We start from the raw sequence: 21,470 nt of genomic DNA on the forward strand, positions 1-21,470 counted from the left end.
GAAAATGGGCAGAGACGTTCTTTGGCTGGACGCTCTGTTCCAGGGGCAGCCCTGCTAACTGGTGATTAGCAGGAGTTAGAGATGAAAGAACAGAATGTGGGGTCAAGCTCCTCCCCGTGGGTCCACTTTATTCCTAAAACACCAGCCCCAGGCTGGGCCACTGGATGGGTGACGCCATGCAGCACCGGGTCTCTCTCCCATTTCTCCTGCTTCTCACCTTCGGCCAAGAGCTCCAGTCTGACATAGGAAAAGGTTGGTATGGAAGGGGGAGCTCCCAGAGCAGCCTGGGAAAGGGCTGGGGCGGGGGGTTCAGCAGTACAAAGAGAGTCTGTTCATTATCTCATAGGGCAGGGAGTCAACTCAATTCACTTCATTCAATACGTGTTGGGAGCATGCAATATGCCAGGTGCTAGGTGCTAGGGCTAAAGTAATGAGTGAAACAAAGACCCTGCTTTGTGGAATGTATATTCCAGTGGAAGAGAGGCAGACAATAGGTAATATACATAACAGAGGGTAAATGTGCTATACAAAAGAGAAAAAGTAAAGCAGGTAAAGGGGGTTCCAAGTCTGGGGCGGGGCTGTCTGAGAGCAAGGAAAGGTTGGGAAGAAGAGACATGAGCCAAAATTTGAAGGTGAGGGACTTCGCCAAGTTGGACTTATGTGTAGAAAGGACTACTTTCTTTGCTGAAACTTAAAGTCTGCAAGTGAAATTGGGAGATGAAATGCAATACATCCAGGATAATCCATTAGAAAGGAGGGCAATTAGCAGTAGTTGCCAAGATTTTTGAGCAGGCAGGAAGATTCCTTTCTAAAAATGTGTCTTATAATACATGCTTATAAAAATACCTATACTTGGTAAGAAACTCAAAATACAAAAGTGTAAGGGAGAAAATAGACATTTGTACAAATTGTATCTACCAGAGATGATCACTGTTAACATGTGAGTGAGCGTCCACATATAGCTCTCTGCACATACGTACCTGCACGAAGCTATCGATTATAGATCCTTATATATAAATGAGATGCTATACCTCCCAACAACCCTATAGGCCAGAAAGTCTTAGAGTTCGTCTCCTGGTTCAGAAGAACTTACTAATTTCCAGGCCTTCTGAACCAGAGACTTTGGGGGGTGGTTCTCACGATCTACGGGTTAACAAGCCCTCCAGGTGATTCTGGTGCGCACTCAGGTTCAAGAACCTCTGCGACAAGGAAGGAGAGTGTAGTGGGCAACAGGATGAGCACACCCGGAATCAGACACCTGGGTGAGGGGGTTCGGGTCCTGGCTCTACCACTTACAAACCCCATGCCTTGGGAATACTATTTAGCCTCTCTGAGCTTCAGTTCCTTCTTCTTTAAAATAAGGTGAATGAATTGACTTTATTGACCAACTGCTGCGCTGCATATAAAGCTTTCGGTACAATTTAGCTGTTAATATATTGTTATCTTAGAACTAATCAGTTATGAAAATATCATGGAACAAACTGTGTGGTAGACAGCTAACATAGTTCTTAGAGGGAATTTGTAGCCTTAAGTGTTTACATGTAAGTCAGTTAGCCACGCATAGCACTCAAGACCTTAGGGACACAAGAGAGCAAACCCCCCAAGCTAAGGCAAAAGTAATAAAGTGAGAACAGAATAGAAAATGAGATAAATAGGCAGAACAAAAGAACTATTAGGTTCTTGGAAAGCATTAGCAGTTTCTTTCACACTCAAAACACACACATACATGCACACGCTCACACAGGCACACGTACACAGGGGGTATTATCATCTTAACTTCATGAAACAGGAAACAAGTCAAGAGACTTTTTTTCCCTTTTTGGCTCAATGAAATGGAGGAGCAGAGAGGCAGGAATGAGAAAATTAAAAAGCAAGTGGGACTCCAGCCCCTGCAAAGCCACCTGTAAGTGTCCGGGGCGTGAGGCTGCTGTGACTAGGATGTCTCAGGAACATTCCAACGGGCCCCATTCCGCTTCCTATCTTGACTGAATGAACTAGTCTGCCTCTTTCCGGTTATCCTTTACCCTTAGAGTCAGCCTTATGGGGGGAAGAAAGGACAGAGACCGCATCTTTCCTCCGCCTAGCCTGAGGGCTGAATGTCCGCCACAGGAGTGATTATCCTTCCGTCCATCCACCAATTCTCCAACAACACATATGGACTGAGAACCCGCAAGCCTTCGCAGCCTAACCATCCTGGGTTTGATTCTTGGTCCGACCACTTTCTAGCATGACCTTAGGAAAGGCACTTCCCATTCTGACCTTAGTTTCTTCATATAAAGTTGGAAGTCCTGATATTTACCTTGGAGAGTAATTGCAAGGATAAAGTGCTTTACATAAAATGGGAACACAAAGAACCTTGCGACCCCACCTCAGAGGATCTCACGGGTTTCTTTTCTATGAACAAGTATTTACTGAGAACTCAGGGCCAGGCATGGCTCTGTGTGAGGCACGTAGTCTGTGGAAACGAGTAGCATGAGGTCCCTGCTCTCGAGAGTCTTCTTGGTGAAGGAAGGGAAAGAGTGATTGCGAACAGCTACCCTTTAGTTATGCTTTTCTGTTGATCACTGCTTCCCACAGGTTCTCTCTAAGCCTTCAGTAAGCCTACAGTGGGAATATTATTGTCCATTTTACATGAAGACAATTGAGTGCCAAAGATACAGGGGGTTTGTCTAAGATCATACAGCTAGAAATAATTGAATCAACTTTGAGCCCCACTCGCAGATGCCAAGTCAGTCCTTTCCTATCGGACATCTACCCTAGAATGATGACGAGGCAGGAGAGGGAAGCCAGAGAGAGTCTGCTCACCCAATCCTAGAAAATCAGCTCTGAAAGGATGCTCGGAGAGCACGGAGCTCAACTCCCTAACTTCACAAACGAAGGAGTGATGATTGGGAGACGTTAAGCTGACACAGTGTCACACAGCAGTAAGTGGAGTTGAATCCGCTACAGCCGGATTCTCAAGTCTGGGGTTTCTAGCACAGTAGGCTACACCCAGAAGTAAAGACTTCCGTTTCTATTTAGATGGATAAGGTCACGGCTGGGTGAGCCATGGGCTGCATGGGAAGAGGTCCAGAGCTCAGAGACAGCCTCACGTGGGTGCCCACGGCCATCCCAGCCCCTGGCAGATGGGGCTAACAAGAGAAAGGTAGCAGGTCTGGCCTCTCTCAACCACTCTCTCTCTTTAGGCCGGAATAGACACACTGTCTCCCCAAAGGTCTGCAGGCTTCATGTGGAGAGGGGCCCTTGTCGAGCTCGAATCCAACGATGGTTTTACAACTCCAATACTTCTGAATGTGAGGTGTTTTTCTACGGAGGCTGCCAAGGCAATGGGAACAACTTTTTGAAGAAAGAAACGTGCAAGGAAGCCTGCCAGTACACCCGGTTTCTTAAGAAAAGACTAGCCCTCCCCGGGGTCGGGGTTGCTCTCAGACAACTATAGACATTTGTGTGAACAAGAGATGCATTTCTCCACCCCAGGCTTATTCTCCCTGCTGTGTTCTTAACATCACTCATCTCTGTGCTTGAAATTCTATAAATATTGCCAACGTGCTTAAAATTGGAAGACCTGCTTGCTTACATACATACACGCACACATACTGGGGAAACCAGGGAATGGTTATCCACACTTAGTTTGAATCACTGCTTAGCCCAGTGCAGGGTAACAGTGTTGGAGGAGAGAGGTTTTGGTGAAGCTGACTACCCGAGCGTGGTATGGAGGCCAGCACTGGACAAGGAAAGGATTTCCAGAGTCCTGCGAAACAAGACAAGGGGAACAACAGAAACCAGAGAAGGAAGGGAAGTGGGGGAGGGACCGAAGATACTAAGGCCATTTTTAATTGAAAAATTAGTGAAACTTTCTAAAAGCCCACACTGTCCTGCCACGGGCTACATGGGGAGAGGCGTGAAGAGCCCTAGTCTTGGAGTCCCTTGATTCGCCTTGGGCGGCCCCAGTTATTACAGCTGGGAAGGGAAGGAGAAAACACGGGTATCATCTGTTCAGCTGTCTAAATCAAGAAGGGAAAATGGAGGGCCAAAGATGGGTAGGGACGCCTCTAAAATCAGGGGGTGGGGATGAAATAGAGGCATCACTAATCGAAGAAAAAGACATTTTCCTCTGCATTGCCACAGCCACCTGATTATTTGCCCAAACTTCCTCTGTACTCAGAGATGCAACATCCAGTTGGGAGGGAGACACGCCCAGCCGGGCCTCCAGAGCCAGGTCTGCAGATCAGCCTGGGCTGTGGAAGCCGAGGCAGACCTGGGGCTCCGTTCCAGCCCCTCTTGGCCATGGTCGAGGGCCAGTTCTGCCAGTTTAGGGACTGTCCAGGGGCCAAACAGCAGCCCCCCAAAGACCTGGTGGGACACACACGTACGATACGCCAGGAGCCCAGCTTCATGCTTAACACACAGCATCTCATTCAATATTCCCAACAGCCCAAAGAGGGGGACTCTATTAATATCTGTATCCTACGAACGAGAAAGCTGAAGGTCGGGAAGATAAATTACACGCCCAAAATAGCAAACGGGCAGGGAATGAAGCTGGTGTCAAATCAAAGTCTGACTCCAGCGCCCACGTTCTTAATCAGTGTGCCATCGTTCACGTTCAGCTTGGCCATGGCCAGCCCGGTCCCTCTTTCCCTCTCCCTTCCATAACACCCCCGGACATCTCCATGGAGACTACAGAGAGGTCTTCGGGGCTTGCCTGCCTCTCCGTCTGCAGGCTCTCATTCTGGAGGTTCTTGAAGTCGGGGACCTGGCCTTAGGGGTGTCGGACCTACCGCCCGCAGGCCGCATGCAGCCCAGGATGGCTGTGAACGCGGCCCAACACAAAATCGTACATTTACTTGTATTTTTTGTGATTATGTGTCGCAATGTATTTAGCATGTGGTCTGAGACAACTTTTCTTCTTCCGGTGCGGCGCAGAGACGCCAAAAGGTTGGACACCCCTGTTACACATCCCCCCCTCCCCTGAGCCGAGAGCAGTGACACGCACAGGGCCCATGATGTTGATTTGTTTGGCTGCTCACAATGCTAACTTGGATTACTGGAATAAGGTGGTATCGGCAAGTACTTGCTGAGTAGTTTCATAGAGATTATATCATGGAGGGGAGGAGGAACCTGGGATTTAGTTTTTGGAATTAAGGCTTTAAACTATGAGGGAACGCTAGGAGTCTCATCATCGCTGACTTTTATGGAAGATGGCGAGGAAAGAAGAAAGGGAGGGAGGAGGGGAGGGGAAGAGAGGGGTCCCGAGCTCTGCCCAGAGTGGGTGGGTTAACGTAAGGCTAGGGGTGAGTCCCCCTTGGGAGTAGGACGTTGTACTACAGAGATGGAGTAAACCCCAGCATAGGACGTGTAATCAAACTCGGAGGAGAGATCTCAACCCCCTACTGTAGCTGGAGATGGGAAGCCGAAAAAGAGCTCAAAAGGGTAGATTAGAAAACCACTGTTTAGCAACCATTAAATAATCATCGATTCTGGCAAGAATCATCCATGAATGTTAAAAACTAGTAAGTAAAATTTTGAGAAGTAATAGGATTTTTACAGAGTCTCAAAGTGTCTCCCTTGCTGCAGTAGCTTAACCGGTCTCCCAGCTTCCACATCGCCCCCTAGAGTCTATTCTTAACATGGCAGCCAGACGGATCTTTTTCCAACTGGGGTCATCGCCCTGTTCAAACCCCTCCTGTGGCTCCTAAATTCACTCAGAACAAAAGGCAAAGTCCTAGCAGTGACCATGGGCTCTCTGTAACCTGTGCCCACACGACATCTCCGACCTCATCTCCCCTGTGCTCCTGACCATTCATTCACACCAGCCTCGAACACCTCCAAACAGCACGCTGACCTCAGGCCCTTAGCTCTGGAAGTTTCCTTGGCTTGGACCGCTGTCCCCTCGGATTGTCACATGGCTCACATCTCCCTTCCTTCAGCTCACTGCTTGCATGATACCTATGCGTGACTTCCCTGAATACCTTCTGCAAAGTAACCAGCCCTACCTCGACCCACCCTCTGGACCCACTAGTCCTCTTACCCAGCTTAACAGTCCTCCATCCCCTTTCCACAGCCTGACGTGGTACACACGTGTGGGTTCATTCATTCATTGACTAGTCCCCCCAACACACACACACACACACACACACACACACACACACACTCTCCTCCTTGATATTCCACCACCTGGAACAAAACACGTAGTAGGAGCTCAATAAATTGGAAGCCAATGACTGAATGCCTCTGCGTGCACTGTTCCCCAGGCAGGGCTACCCTCTACTGGTCTGGCTCTAGACCTTCGTTTCCCAAGCTCCAGCTCACTCCTACATAACTTCCCTCCCACCGCAAACCTGAGCTTTCCTGCGGAACAGCTGCTGTCCCACACGGGTGTTACCCTCCACAGCTCTGGGGACCAGGCATGGGGTTTAGAGGTGCCAGCAAAGCAGCTCGCTGCTGGTGAGGGGAAAGGTGAGAGCAGGGAGAAACCCTGCCCCGAGCAGTCCTGGGAGGGGCCCGAGGGGGACAGTCCCATCAGGATGGTGCAGTTTTACCTCCATTCCTGGCCCTGGAGTCCCCCACCCTGCCCAGCCCAAACTAAAAACCGCTGTGGTCTGACCATGGCACTCGGGTCCCATCGAAACCTGATAGGGGGGAGGAAGGGGCCAGTCCAGAGCCCCTCCTTCTTTCCTCTTTGCCCTCCTGAGCCGAAGGCCTTCGGAGTCCCTGGCCTCCAGCAGCCAGCTGGCTGCAAGTCTGATCGAAGAAAAGTCCTAGGCCAGGGGCTCCTTATAACCCCCCACCCAGATTTCTCACCCGACTCTCTTTCCCAGGCAGATTCTTCCTGTTTGCCCCTGGGATGCGTCCCCACCTCCGCCCTGGTTTTTCTCACCTCCTCTTCCCCAGCAAGCCCCTTGAAAAAGCCCCGTCCCCTATTAAGGTTCTGGTGGAAAGCCTGGGAGTTTGCCGATTAGTTGGGGGTCCATCTCCCTTGGACCCCCTACTCAGGGTGGCCCTGTGCATCCTTATCACTCAGTAAACCCTCAACGGCCAGGTCTGATATTCCTCCGCTGGCACTTCATATCTTGAGCTAAATCAGAAGTAGCAAACGTGCCTGCGAACTCCAACGAGTGGGTAGCTGGGGGCAGCCGCCTGGAGCTCTGGGTTGAAGGTTCTGTGGCCACAGATAGGCTCATGAAAGGAGCAGCGCAAGGGGGAACATTGCGCAGTGCGGGAGCAGGTGGAAGGAGTGAGGGCACGCGTACAAAAGACTCTGCCATCCCCCAGTTAGACACAGCCCGGCCCAGCACGCTTGTTCAGAACGCACACCTGGAGAAAGTGGGGGCCTGGCAGCCACACAGTTAGTCCCGAACGACTCTACCCAGCCCACCACCGGCTGCCTTTGTTTCTGCCTAGAAGGGCTGGGAAGCCTGAAGTGTGGCCAAGGATAGAAATAAGAAAAGGGAAAGTTAAAAAAGAACCTTCACTGCCACCTATCGCCAGGGGACGGACTTAGGCCCTGAGCACCGCCACTCCCATCCAGGAGACCCATTCACCTCGTACCCCAGGGGGGGTGGAGGGAGAAGCCCCGCCCCCCTCAGGGCCCAGGGCCAGGACCCACAAGAGGATAAGAAAGGTAAGACTGGCCAGACACCAAGCCGCTGACCTCTTCTGTCTCCAGACCGTCACACACCATCTGCCCCACGGTCCACAGCGGGCGCAGCAACAGGACGCCTGGAGGCTGTCCTGGGGGCCGGAGTCGCTGCCAGCACTTGTGTCCTTTCCCTCGTTCTCAGCCCAAAGGCTGAGCACACACTCCGTGGGTTGAAGTGAGAAAACCCGGCAGTGGAGCAAGCACGGGACTGTGGCGTCGGGTGACTCGGGTTCGAACCCAGGCCCGCACGGGGCTGAAAGCCACCTGAACAGTCCCAGTAGAGGGGTGGTCAAATAAACTCTGTACATCCAAACAACGGGAGGTTCTACAGCCACAGCGAAGGATGAAGCAATTCTTTACCCCTCACTACGGAGTGACCCTCTAGATACGTGAAACGAGATACAGAACAGTGTGTACAGGGTGTGATTCGTGTAAAAAGAATTGTATTCCTAGACAGAGACAGATGAGGGAGATCAGAGAGGGAGGGGCGAGAAGGAGGGCAGGGAAATAGGGAGGGGAGAGAAGGAGAGAAAACAGGTGTAAAGGAATGGAGAGGGGCAGTACATGCAGAAGAACAAGAGGGGGTCCTGGGAGGAGGGGAAGGAGGGAGGAGGAAGAGAAAGGGCTGCCCACGTGGGAGCACAGTGGCAGCCTGGCCCGGACGGGTCGGCCTGGGGCTGCCCTGTCACCTGAGGGAGCCTCGTGCCGAATCGCCGGAGGTATTGGATGCGAGCTCTGCGCCACTCTCCACAGCCACAGAAACGCCCGTCACTCTGGGCTGACACCCTGGGCTGTGCTCAGCCCGAGCCTCAGAAGGTCAGGAAGCAGCCAGCGTACATCCTGCTCTCTTTGACCAGGCTCCAGTCAAGTGGGCTGCGGAGGGGTGTCTGGTTCCCGGAGTTCTAACTCCTGTTGTGCAGTCTGTCACCAAGGAAGTGACATCACCCCTCAAGGTTCCATGAATCCCCTGGGTCCCTTTTTCCAATCAGAGCCACCCAAAGCCCCCTCTGGACTGCTGACTGCTCACCCTCCCGGCCCGCGCCATCTCCGTACCCACACCGTCATCCGACACAGCTCCCGGGAGATGCGCCGGCTTCCCAGCTGCGAGGAGACCTGAGCTCACGCCTGTTTTTTCTCCCCAGCTCTGTGTCCCGGAAAAGCCCTTGTGCCTCTCAGGGCCTCCCCTTCTCCCCAGTCTGCATGAGGGAGATGATGCTAGACACCATTCCTGAAGGGTATCAGCAGGTGTAGGGGAGACAGCATTTAGAACACCTGTGGGTGTTGAGAGACGGGTAGGGAGAGAAGGTGAGAGAGAGGGCCATGGAGAAAGGGGAACAGAGAGGGGGTGATGGAGGGAGGGGACAGGGAGGGACAGAGGAAGAATAGGGGGGTTGGGGGGCTAGACAGAGGGTGGTGAGGGATAAGGGGGGAAATAGAGGGTATAGAAAAAGGGGCCAGACAGAGGGAGGGGGGGAAGGGAAGATAGAAAAGTAAGGGAAAGAGGGGGGAAATAGGAAGAAAAAAGGAAGAGAGTGAGTAAGAGAGAAGAAGGGAGACAGAGGGGAGAGGATTAAGGGACGGAAGGAAGAGGAAACGAGAGACACAGAGAAGGAAGAGCGGGAAGCTGGACGGAGAGCCGGCGCGGCCTCCGGAACGAACACGGGGACTGCTCTCGCCGGCGCCCACAGAAACAAACCCACTGGGGGCGGCTGGGGTTAGAGGGAGGGAGCTGAGGGTACAAGATGCCTTCCATCTCTACCGTTTACATTTCGATCTGTATGAATGTATTGTTTATACCAAACAATGGCTTGACCAAAAACAGTAACAACAAAGAACCCAGCCTGGCCACGTTTTTTCTCTGCGGTCTATGTAGGAGTCCTGGTCTGCACCGCGGGCCTGCCATCGCCTGCTCTGGGTGGTCTCCTGGGTCCAGGCCTCACCAGGGAGCCTCCCCACCTTGCATCTGGTGCTCGAGGCCCCTGCTGCTGGGCCACCAGGAGCCCCAGCAGCAGGGCGGCTGCTGAGTCGGATGAATCGGAGCGGCCTTAGAAGCATGTCATCATCTCTGCGCCTCAGTTTTCTCCTCCATCGTCCTGGGAGGAGAACCACCCACTGCCCGTGAGGCAGGCCCTGAAAATATCTTCATTGTTTCAGAGCTGATCCCTCGCTGGGCTTTATGCCTGGGCGGTCTGGCCGCTCCCCCACCCCATCCTGACCCAGCGGCAGGGGACGCAGGGACAGAACGATAAGAATGGAGGTCACGGCCCCACCGGTGCTGGAAGCGGTCACTTTATTGGCTGGAAAATGAAACTGTGGCCAGCACAGGAGGGAGTGCAGAGGCCAGAAAGAGGGGAGGGCAGCTGGGCTGGAGCCAGACGGGGCTGGGCCGGAGCCAGACAGGGCCTGGCAGAAACTTCCACTCCCTCATTCCTCCGGCTGCGGTGGCTGAAACTGGAGGGAGAAAATCATAATAAAACCATCAACAACAATATCCGGGACGACAGTACCTGCCGCTTACCGGTAAATTCTGGATCAAAGCTTCCCCTGCCGCATCGGACCTTCCAACACACACACACACACACACACACACACACACACACACACACCCTTCGCCTCCTGGAGGCCCCAGGGCTCTGCCTGCACTTCCCTGCAGGTCACGCACCTCTGCTTCAGACCACTCCCAGGACACACCTGGCCACCCCGCGGCCCCAGCCGTCCATGTGGCCTTCCCGAGGAGCCATGGTCATTCATCTCCTCAGGTGTCCCCCTACCACCAGGGAGGGAGTTCCACCATACCCCTGTCCTTTGGGTTAAGCCAGGGTTATCTAATCACACAAATCTTATTTATCTCATTTTATAAGTAAAATAACTGCAGCTCAGGTGAAAGGCTAGTTTTAAGTGTCAGGGCTGAGATTCAAACTTGTGTTTTCCTGACTAAAAACGCCCTGCCTTGCTGTGGGTGCTCGTGGAGGTGAGGGAGGAAAGCTCTGCACCCTGGGGAGACCTCGGGTCCCTCCCAGGCACCAAAGTCAGGCCTGGAAACAGGAGCCTCGGGCTCGGGCTCCCCTCTCGCTGGGCTCCAGTCTCCTCCATGCGAACTGGGCTCCGCTGTGACCTGCCAGTCCCGTGGCTGAGACCTTGTCCAAGGCAGCAGATCGACAACGAGACTGCAGGTTCTCGTTTATTCTGCTTCCTCTGCAGCACTGACTACAGGCACTGGGAGTGTCCGTCCGTCTGTCCCCTGCAGCCACCGGCTGCCAGCTCTGTGAGGAAGGGCAGCGGTCACCTTCTGTCCCGGCACCGGGCAGAGCTGGTGGCACGGTCCTGGATCACTCAGTGGGCCGACTGAGCACGTAGTCGGGTTTTGTTTTGCTGTGTTTCCTTCTGCTTTCTTTAGGGCTCAGTCCTGGTTTATTGTTAATCACAGATGGGGACAGGGAGGCTCCACAGTCCTTCTAGTGTCAGGGCCACGGGAGGGGCCACGTACAATTCCAGCTGCCACAGGCGAAGTGCTCGACACAGCCCCGACACACGTTTGAGGGAGTAAACTGAAGTTAACTGATCTCTACCACCTCCATCCTGGAAAGCCAGGCTTCTCGGTGAAAGTGAAGATCAACTCTTCCGCCTCCTGCTGGCTGCGCAGAACTTCCCGCCTCCCCCAGGGGCCCTCCAGCCCCTCCGCCCCCTCCCACGACAGGGCCGCTCCTCCCGCTGATGACTTACGTAAGTGCCGTGGCATTAAGGAAATGAAAGGGTAAATCTCTCTTTCCCGAGCTGCCCAATTCGTCATCCACCTTCATCTCTGTCCCCAGCCCAGCCACTACTCACCCCTGGTCACCCTCTCCCCGCCCCCCCCCCACTCCGCTCTTTGCAGGGGGCCTCCTGGCTGGCTCCCCTGCTTCTGCCGCTGCCCCTGCAGCCTGGTCTCCACACAGCAGTCAGAGCAAGCCTTTTCAAATCTAAGTCAGAGCATGTCCATTTCCAAGGGCGCAACATGTCTGGCTCAAGACCAGAGTCCTCACAACAGCCGGTCAGGCCACTAAGGAGCTGCCCGCTTACCCATCCTTCTCGTCTTACTGGCTCCAGCCTCTGGCTTTTCCTGAAATGCGCCAGGAGGCTCCTGCCTCTGCTCCTGCTGCCGCGCTGTCCCCGAGTCCTCAGGGCTCCCCCCGTCAGTGCCAGTGCCCCATCCGGACAGGCCCTCCATGGCCCACCCCACCCCGCCCCCACCCCGTACTCCTTATCCCCCTTCGGTTTTCTTTTGCTCCACGACACTTATTTCTCTAATATTCTGCAGAATGTGCCTCTTATTTTGATGATGGTCTGCTAGCCAGAAACCCCCTCCGAGAGATGTTTCTGATCTGTTCCCCCACGAAGCCTCCCCAGCCCCCGCAGCGGAGCACGCACATGACAGCTGCTCAGTAAGCATCTGTCCGGGGAAGAAGGTAAATGAACAAGCAGATCAGTGAAGGGCAGTGTGCCAGCCCGGCCCCTCCTTCTCCACCTCCGGCAGGTGCCATCACTCGTGGGCATCAGGGCACCGCCTGCCTCCCACCCACCTACCTCAGAAGACGGGAGTGACGCAGGACACCTTCCCGCAACCATTGCGGCAGCATTTCATCCGTTCGGGACACTGGCTGTCCACCTGGCACTGGTCCCGGCAGAGGCCAAGCGGAGTCAAGGGAAGGTCCACCTCGGGGCAGGAGCCCGGCTTTTCTGCAGAGAAAAAGGAGTGGGGGAGCGGGGTGGGCGGAGGGAAATGCCCGGAGGAGAACATGTATCCACAGCTGCTCTCCCAGCGCAGCTGCTCACCTGGGAGATCCATCCCCGCCCCCGCCCCGCCCCGCCCCTGCAAACCCTCTCCCTCCGGCTCCTTCCAGCCCTGGTTTCAGAATCACAGGACCCCAGGGTGAGTCCCAGCTCTGCCCTTTCCTAATATCGTGGCCTGGGCCAGAAATCTCCCACAGCTGCTGTTCGTTAGGTGCCACAGAAGAACAGTGCTGCCCGCATCGCGGGCACTGGCTGTTGTCACAGTAATGGAGGCGATATACCTGTATGAATTCTCCCTGAAAAACCAAACTCCTTTGCAGTAATAACAAAAATGAGTGATTACAACAGTTCACATTTACTTAGCTCTTTCTCTGTGTTACGCTAAGCGCTCGATGTGTATTAACTTGTGTATTAACTCATCTAATTGTCACAACAGTTCTAAAAGAGAGGGAGAGGTATTGTTAGTGTCTCTTCCTGTGACAGATGAGGAAACTGAGGCACAAGAGGTTCAGCAATTTGCTGGAGGTCATATAGGACAGAGGCAGGATCTGAAAGCCAGGAATCTGGCTTCAGAGTCCGCACGCCATGCGCTCAGCTGCTTTCTAGGCTGCAAAGCACGGTGCACAGAGGAGGGATCACACACCCACACTCTCTGTACTCACTCCCATTCGCATCCACAGAGCGCCACGCAAAGACAAACGTCCGTCCACTGACACACGCACAGCTACGGCTGCAGAGATGCGCCCCTGAAAATGCTCTTGGTGCAAACCCACCACCTCCTTCAATCCTCACCACACATGTCCCCTCTGTCGGGGACGCTTCCGGCCCTGTTCCTGTCACAGGTGGGGAAAATGAGGCACGGAGGCACGAAGGCACCACCCAGCACCGCACTGCCGTCTAGACCCGAGCCCAGCCTTCCCACATCTGTCCTTTCTGCTCACCTCCCCACACGCACTGGGCCCCACTTCCTGGCTCACGGAGAAGGGCACTCAGCTCACGTCCCAGAGGCCCCGGGAGCAAGCCCGCTGAACGTCAAACACAGGCACGGAGCCCGTGACGGGCTGCAGAGGACGGGAGTGGCTGACTTCCTAGCACGAAGACGTCCACTTCTTTGAAAAAGGCAGGGGCTCTCCGGAGACCCAGCTGCCCAGCAGTTTACTAGTAAAACAAGGCACCGTGTACGGAGTGCCTACTCTCTACGAAGATGTGTTACATATATCATTTCAGTTAGCCCTCATGGGGCTCCTACAAAGTTTGAGCGAGAGAGGAAAGGTAGAGGCTCAGAGAGGTAAAGCAGCTGGCTCAGGATCACGCGACTAGCAGGTGACAGAACCAGGGTTCTAGTTCAGGAGGCCATCCAGCCTGGCCCTCTTCCTGCCTCAGTGTGTCCATCTGAGACAGGGGGACAGCAAAGACCCCACCTGACAGTGGCGACTCCCTTCTTCTTTTCGTCTGTCCACCTCTCGCTGTCTGTCCTGATCTCTACCTCCCCTTCCGCTCCTCCTCGCTCTGGTCCAGCCTGTAGGCCCCCAGATCCAGCAGCTGCCGGGGTGGGCCAGTCCTTTCTCTGCCTCCCACCTCTCTGATGCTAAGTGTCTGAGGTCTCTAACCACAAACCTTCCCAGCCCCCGCCGGCATCTTTGGAGAAGTAACCAAGAAGAGAAACCACAGGGGCCATATTCTGGAGAAGGACCAGTGATCACCCCAAGTTGGTACCCCAGGGCAGAGACCTGCTTCCAGTCCTCAGGTCTTCCCTGCGGAAAACAGGAAGCTGGGATCCCATGCCGTCTAATGCCACTCTCTGCTCTGACGGGGGTCCCACAGCCCTAGTGGAGGGACTCTCTCGAAAGCACTGTTTATGGAGCACCTGAGCTTTCTCACACTTTCTCTCACTCAGTCCCCAGAGTGGGAGAGTTTGTTTTAGTGAGGAGGGGAGGGGCGTGCTCAGGCAAGAGCCCTGACTTTCTTCAAACCAGGGGGACAACAGTCCAACCCCTTGGCTATGCCTCCTGCTGAGTCAACGTGCGATCTTGGGCAAGAACTTTTCTCTCTCCTCACTCAATCTGTAAGGTTTCCTTCTGCCTGGACAGAGTTATCCGGGAAGTCCTGCCAGGCCGGAGTCCCGAGGCCTTCCCCCGGGGCTGGCAGAGGCCCCAGGCCTTGGGACCCAGCTCCCTGCCAGCTCTGGGCTTCCCCACGGCTCCACCACCGGGTGGGTGAGGGAACTTCGAGACCCCGTCCCCTAACCTGCAGAACAACGTCCCTGTTGTGCGTGCCGGAAGCCCGTCACGCACCAGAGAATAGAATACAGGTAGGGGTGGGGGGCCCCCCTGACCTCCCGCTGCGCCTCAGTGACGCCTTTGTCTCCCCCGGGGCAAGGCGAGCTCGGACCGATCTGGTTCCATCCGCCTGGACTTTGCCAGGGGTCCCGGGGTCCCGGCGCGTCCCTCCTCCTCCAACCCCGGCGCTCGCTCGCGCCTCCTCCCAGCGCCCCGCCCGCCCCGCGCGGTCGCCCGGGAGTTACCATCCGGCAAGTGGCAGACGCTGGCGCAGCCGGCCTTGCAGCACTTGAGGTTTTCCGGGCACTCTGCATCGGAGCTGCACTCCTGCGTACAGTTCACGTCCTTCTCCAGCTCGGGGCACACGCCCGTTTTCGCTGCTTCTGGGACTGGGGTTGGCCGCGGGGTTGGCCGCGGGGTTGGGCCTGGGCCTGGGGCTGGGCCTGGGAGGGGAGGCTGAGGACCATCAGTGGCAGCCCGGAGCGCCTGTCCCAGAGGACAGCCACCTCCTGCTCCGAGGACCCCAAATCTCAAGCTTCAAGGAATTCTCAGTCTGGCCCCAGACGTCCCCTTTACAGCCTTCAGCGGACCCGCCTTCCAGGACAGGGGTCCGCGACCACGGGGAGTACAGCCGTTATCGCACCCTCGATCCCAGAGCCCTCTATCCTCAGGGGACCCCCACACAGCTGGCCACGTAGGAGCTACTGATGTCTAGACAGAGCGCCCCCCTCCGGTCACACTCCCCACCTTCAGCACAAAGCCTACCCCCCCTCAAATCTCAGTCTTCAGTGGTATCACCGCCCCCAGTACTTCGGACCCCACACCCTACGTTCCCAGGGTCCCCACCTTAGGCACCAGGGACCCCCACATTTTAGTCTTCCTGAGTCTCCCCACTTCCGCCCCAGAAATCGCACTTCCCCCGCCCGCAGAGAGGCTACGCCGCCTCTGCCCGGCTCCCACCTGGCGTTCGTGGCTCGTCCCTCGGGGCGCTCGCCCTGCTCCGGAACCACGCATCTGCGCCCGGGTGGAAGACGAGCAGCACCAGGCCCAGGAAGAGGGGGGTGACGAGCGGACCGAGGCGGCCGGCAGTCATGGTGCTGCGCCCGGCGGGGTGCGGGTGAGAGCCGCCGCCGCCGTCGGGATGGGGGGATTTAACCGTGCGCGCGCGCTGGGGCTGTGGATAGGGGCGGGGCCGAGCCGGCGGGGGTAGAGCGCACCACGGGCGGGCGGCCACCTCCTGCCATTTCACAATCCCCTGGGATCAGGTGTCACTCTTGGCCCGGTGGGAACCAGGAACCTAATCAGCTTCCAGGCTGGCGCAGCCGGACCCTTGTCCACTTCCCCTTCCCCTCCTCCCTCCTGGGGCCTGAGGGCAGGGCCGCGGGACTCCAGGTTCCCATTCCGGGACCGGGGTCTCCCGTGAAGCCCAGGTCCGAGGAGGAGGGGGAAAGGGCGGGGCCCACGGGGAGGCTAGAAAGCCTGGGGATTAAGTGGTTGGACTTGGGGTCAGCCAGTTCAGAACAAACCCCTCTTTAGGGATTAGTGATGGAGGTGTAGCGTGGGGATGTAGAGCACATAGTAACCCCTACAAAAAAAAAAGAGCATTTATGAATAAACGAACCCATTTGACACAAGAAACTGAGGTCCGTAAAGGTGAAACACCTATTAATGGTCTCCAGAAATTTGGGGAGTGGGTTTCTTCCTCTCTTTTCACCCCAGCCACCTGTCAGGGCTGACCGTGTGCCCCTCCGTGCGCCCCTCCTGCTCGCTGACTGACGGGTCTCAGGGATCTGCCCAGCAGCCCTGTGAACAGAGAGCTGTTATTACCGTCAGCCGGACTTGACGGATGCCCTGGGCGTTGGGCGGTTCGGGCCCCTCCCCAGCAAGTTCCCACGGAACTCTGTGGGGACCAAGATCTGAACCCGGGTCTCCTCCTCTCCAAGCCCCGGTCTTTCCTGCGCCACCGTAAATATTCTCGAGGTGCCCACTACGTGAGGTCTGTTGGGCAAGAGGGCAAGACACCTGATTCAGAAAGAAGCAATCAAAGGAATCTTCCGGCACTGGTCTGGAGGGGACAGGGTCTGGGTCCGATGACCACCTTGACCACCGTGCAGCTGCGGGGCCTGGGATGAATCCCTTCTGGCCCCGAGCTGTCGTTCTGTCAGCTACACAGATGGTAATAGTCCCAGAATTCAGTGAGAATGCAAAGGCAGCGTTCCTGGCCTGGAAGAGCTGTGTCCTGGTGGAGGGCTGGGTCCCCGTGGTGGGCACAGGGGCCCAGTCCTGACCCAGATGTACCGGTAGATGCTGTCTGCAGTTACTGAGGGCCCTGAGAAGTATGCACCAAGTTTTACACTCAGGGCTGGCGAATGCCAAGACTGAGTTACCCAGGGAGTTAGACAAGAAGTACCTTCCGATATCCTTCCTGCTCCAGCACTTGGGTATTCTCTAAGTCCCAGGGAACCTGGAAAAGCCGGCATTTGTGTTGCTGGTCACATACCAAGCCCAATAAGCAGAGACGGGGATTGCATCTCCATGGGTACTTTATTCAGACAGCCGGGTCCTGAGCAGACTGCGGATTCCCACCCTAATGGAACATCTTACATTTCCTTCCAGGCCAGCCTTTTTATAACGGAGAACAAAGTGCAGTGAGGGGTTTTGAAATTCACGGTAATTAGATTTTAAAAACTGTACTATTCTCGCCCTGGGCAGTTAGCTGTCCCTGAGCAGGAGGTGAGCTGGCGGTTGTCTATCTCTCCCCATAGCACAATGGCCCAGATGTGTCCACCTGTTCCCAGGATGTGTCCACTTGTTCCCAGGCGGTCATCTTTAGCGGTGCTCCTGGAGGTGGCTGTCTCTCCCAGGAGTCAGGATGGGCGTTACCTGCCGTTCCTGAAACAATAGCTTTAACCTACTAGCCTTATAACTATTCACCTTAAACTAAAATTTTCTAACTCTTGCTCCCCCTATCCCCAGGAGCTCTTTGCTGCCGAAGGCTATAAGGGGGTCCGGGGCAGTGACCTTGGGACGTCAGGTGAGTGGGCTCACCTCCAGCCACTGTCCCCACAGACGGGTAAGGCTGAGAGTGCCTCCCCCAACTTCCCGTGCCCAGCCTGGGGAACCAGAGACGTGCCTTCCTTGGGAGGGGCCAGGACTGTTGACTCTGAGCTCAGAGAAGTCAACAGCAATGAAGCAGGAGCCAGGTGGGGGAGCTGCGGAAACCCAGCGGAGGGCACACAGAAGTCTCTTTGGAGAGCAGCCGGTTTTAGCCTGTGGATTCAGCTGGCTTCTGGATATTCAGAAAGCTGTAGGTTCTGCTGCCCACAGCTTTCTTCCGGGACCTGCCCAGCTCCTCGGGCCAGGAAACTGCCCAGCCTCACCACTCCCTGGCCCTCTTGGGCTCCCCTGATGACAGGCATTCTTTTACAGGAATGAGGATCAGCCTGAGGCAGCCACATGTGGTGGGGCAGAGGATGGAGAACATAGTTTCATCAGTGGACAGCCCTTGGCGAGTAAAAGATGCTTCGCTTTTGTGAAGCTGGTCTCTGTGCTAGGGACCCTCCTGTATTTCCTCTTCTACATAAAAGGTAAACAGGCAGAGGCTTTAGAACCACACACATTCAAGTCCAAATCCTGGCTATTGACTTAGAGCAACATTTCACTTTTTGGACTGGCATGTTCTTGTATAAAAGAGGTATCATCATAACTGTGTTGTAGGATTATTTTAAGGATTAAAGTGGGGGGAAAGCATAAACCAGAGGTTGCAAACCTGGCTGAAACATGTCTGTTGTCAGAACACACCGTATATTTTAAAATTTGAATTTGTTGCCCAGATTTGAAAGTGAGGGGTTTCTCAGAAAAATAAATTTCTAGCTTCTCTTAGAAAAAGTAAAAGATCGGGCAACACAGTCCTGCAGTCTTATGTAGCAGTAAGTGGGTCTCAGCTCAGTGGGAGAGCTTGTTAAAACACAGATTTGGATATCTCTGCCCCCAGAGTTTCGATTCAGTAAGTCTGGGATGCGAGGACTAGAGGGAAGAAATCAAATGGAGTCACTATAGTCAAGCTGCTAAATTACTAAAATCAAGTAGGCTGAGATAGGAGGGAACTGTTCTGTTTTTGCTTTAACAAGCTTGGGAACTTAAACTTTCGAACTTTCCAGTCCTGCGTCAGTCAATGCCTGGATCTATATGAAACCTCCAGGCAGCCCTCTAATTACCCCCTGAAGGACTCATGGGTGCAAACCACATGACAGCCATTGTCCAGGTCACTGGGCATGACCAGACCTCCTGTCACTCATCCTCCAGACAGCCTGGCATCTGATAACCATCCTGAATCAATCGAAGAAAGCAGGACTGATCATTCTCAAGACTGTGCTTTTACTATAAGAACTCCTAACTTTTTTCTCTTCTTTGAAACACTTCTGGGTCTTTTCCTAATTTTGTTTTCAGTTTGCAAACCCTAAGACTCTTAGTAAACCTTTATCATTTATTTCTATTTTTTAAAGAAATTGAATATATATATATATTAAAGATTTTTATTTATTTATTTTTAGACAGGAGAAAGAGGGAGAGAGAAGCATCAATGTATGGTTGCCTCTCGCACGCCCCCTACTGGGGACCTGGCCCGCAACCCAGGCATGTGCCCTGACTGAGAATCAAACCGGTGACCTTTTGGTTCACAGGCCGCTCAATCCACTGGGCTGTACCACCCAGGGGGTATTATTTATTTCTGGCAAAGCCTCTAGACTCTGTTTTGAATTTGACAGGTGGGACTTGAGAACTAGCATTTCAACCAGTTTTCATGTGATGCTCATACCGACAGTCAAGTATCACTACCTTACCGTACTTTGAAAACCATTAACTACGGTTAAGTAGATCTGCTCTGATTTTATGAGGGCAGAATTATTTCCACTTTCCTATAATCTCCACCCTCCCTTACTGTCTCACATGTCCTCATGCCCACAATAACTATGTCCTTTCACACTACTTGCCTGGCCTGGAGGACATTTAAAATTGTGACCTCTGGGGTAGTTGCATGGTTAGTGTTCAGTGTAAGGTAGCTAGTGTTGACTTAACGCTCTTATGAATTAAGTACTATTATTCACGTATTAAAGAAACTGAAATTCAGCTCTGCAAGGTGACTTACTTACTAAGTAGAGGAAACGCAGCCAGTAAACCAGAAGGAGACACGTGCCAACAGCTTTTTGTCACGTGGTCCCAGTGATTTTAATGTTGTGCACACACCTACATCTGAGGTTAGCACAGATGATGCATCAAAAGCTTTAGACTTGACTTTATGAGCATACAATAATATTTATCAGAGAAGGAAGGAAAGAAAGGGAATAGGAAAGGTTTACAATGGGAGGTGATGTTAGTCAGATGTAGGCACACCCACTCTAAGGTGACTATAAACAAGTTAACCTTGAAGGTTTCAAAAATTCCCAGGAACAAACAGGGCATCTTTAACACACAATGGGGCCTTAAGCTCTTGGACCATTGGACCCACCCCAGCTCCCTTCACTTGGACAGAAAACTTTCTGCGTGTAGCGTCTATTTTGTCGTTCTGTTACCTAGCATTCATTTGTTCTTTTCCTGATAACAGGTACCCTGATTTTGCTGTGGGGGAATGACTCTCCCTCTACCCAGGACAGGTGAGTGAGGGGGGCCTGCTGATTAAAAAAAGGGGGGCCTGCCCTACCACCAGACAAAGAGGGGCTCTCTGTAGAATTTTCACCTCAAGCCGTGAATGACTGAAGACCTGAACGTGTATGCTTATTCAGAGGGGCCCTGGGGACACCTCAGTCTTGCCTGCTGTACCATCTGCTCCCAAGCTGGATTCTTCCAGCTTCCCCCCAGTTCTACTGGTTGCAAGATGAAGAATCCAACAGGGACACACTTACGGCTACTATTATGAAGGGACACTAGATGCCCACGACATGCCCACACCACTCTCACAAAGCCCTTCTCTGCTTAGAATAGCCACAATAAGTTTCTGTTGCTAGGAGCCAGTGGGATCTAACTGCCCATACCCAGGACACCACCAGGCTTCTCATTTCCAAATCCAATGTCATTTTCTCAGCCCTCACTACCTCCTCACCGCCCCCCCGCCCCACCGCCAACTTGCAGTTCAGGACTTCATGATATAAATATTATAAAAACCAAATCTTTGTACAAAATTTTATTCCAAATTGTCTCTGAAAAAAAAAAAACCACCACACAACATGAAAAGCAGAGCTTCCCTATTTGAAGCACCCAAGTTCCCTTTTGTGATCCCCGGGGTCTTTGGGGGCACAGCTTTCAAACCTGTCTCAGAGGACCGTCTTTGGAGTCAAAGGGTCTTGAATTTGAATCCTGACTCCTGCCATTACTGGTTATTTTGACCTTGGAGACGAAATTAAGTCTCTGAGCTTCAGCTTTCTTTTTGTCTTTCAAATGGGTGAGGTTTCAAGACGGAGATACATGTGCAACGCTGGTCACGTAGTGCACGCACAGTAAGCGGCACTGGGTATTCTGTTCTGTCCCACCGCCGTCAGGGATCCCCTCTCCCAGAGCTACTTGGAAATGTCTGCCTCCACATGAAGACAGGGAACTCATGCTGCCATTGTCACCCTCCGAGGTACCCAGCAGTCTCCATGCCTTGGATGAGACTCGGTGTCCTACGTGTAAAATGGAAGGATGACACCTTCCCTGCAGGCAGCTGTGAAGGACTACCTGCAATTACATGCCCTGGCTGCTGTGGCTCAGTGGACTGAGCACCAGCCTGTGAACCAAAGGGTCGTGGG

The 21,470-nt window shown here is 53.8% G+C and overlaps 1 protein-coding gene and 2 long non-coding RNA genes across 3 annotated transcripts; 2 read left to right on the top strand and 1 right to left on the bottom strand.

Annotated features, from left to right (window-relative positions):
• The first annotated feature begins 122 nt into the window (after nt 1-122).
• Nucleotides 123-3,549, top strand: LOC123815329. The gene is made up of 2 exons (XR_006785059.1): nt 123-252; nt 3,186-3,549. It is a non-coding gene; the product is annotated as an uncharacterized LOC123815329 (long non-coding RNA).
• Nucleotides 3,550-9,912: 6,363 nt separating this feature from the next.
• WFDC2 (WAP four-disulfide core domain 2) lies at nt 9,913-15,870 on the bottom strand. Its single transcript, XM_045832598.1, has 4 exons — nt 15,649-15,870; nt 14,934-15,131; nt 12,203-12,355; nt 9,913-10,090 (listed from the first exon to the last, which is right to left on the bottom strand). The coding sequence occupies exons 1-3, from the start codon at nt 15,779-15,781 to the stop codon at nt 12,204-12,206; spliced, it is 483 nt and encodes a 160-aa protein (XP_045688554.1). The 5' UTR covers nt 15,782-15,870; the 3' UTR covers nt 9,913-10,090; nt 12,203.
• Nucleotides 15,871-17,663: 1,793 nt separating this feature from the next.
• On the top strand, nt 17,664-21,470 carry LOC123815343. The gene is made up of 4 exons (XR_006785064.1): nt 17,664-17,722; nt 18,118-18,275; nt 20,291-20,339; nt 21,222-21,470. It is a non-coding gene; the product is annotated as an uncharacterized LOC123815343 (long non-coding RNA).

Source organism: Phyllostomus hastatus, unplaced genomic scaffold (assembly GCF_019186645.2).
Source record: "Phyllostomus hastatus isolate PE091 unplaced genomic scaffold, TTU_PhHast_1.1 phas_contig_17, whole genome shotgun sequence".
Taxonomy (NCBI): domain Eukaryota; kingdom Metazoa; phylum Chordata; class Mammalia; order Chiroptera; family Phyllostomidae; genus Phyllostomus; species Phyllostomus hastatus.

Coding starts and splice junctions, on each gene's coding strand:
- WFDC2 (XM_045832598.1), bottom strand. CDS start 15,781: ATGACTGCCGGCCGCCTCGGTCCGCTCGTCACCCCCCTCTTCCTGGGC. Junction 15,132..15,648: donor GGACGAGCCACGAACGCCAG/GTGGGAGCCGGG, acceptor CTCCCCTCCCAG/GCCCAGCCCCAGGCCCAGGC. Junction 12,356..14,933: donor CGTCTGCCACTTGCCGGATG/GTAACTCCCGGG, acceptor TTTTCTCTGCAG/AAAAGCCGGGCTCCTGCCCC.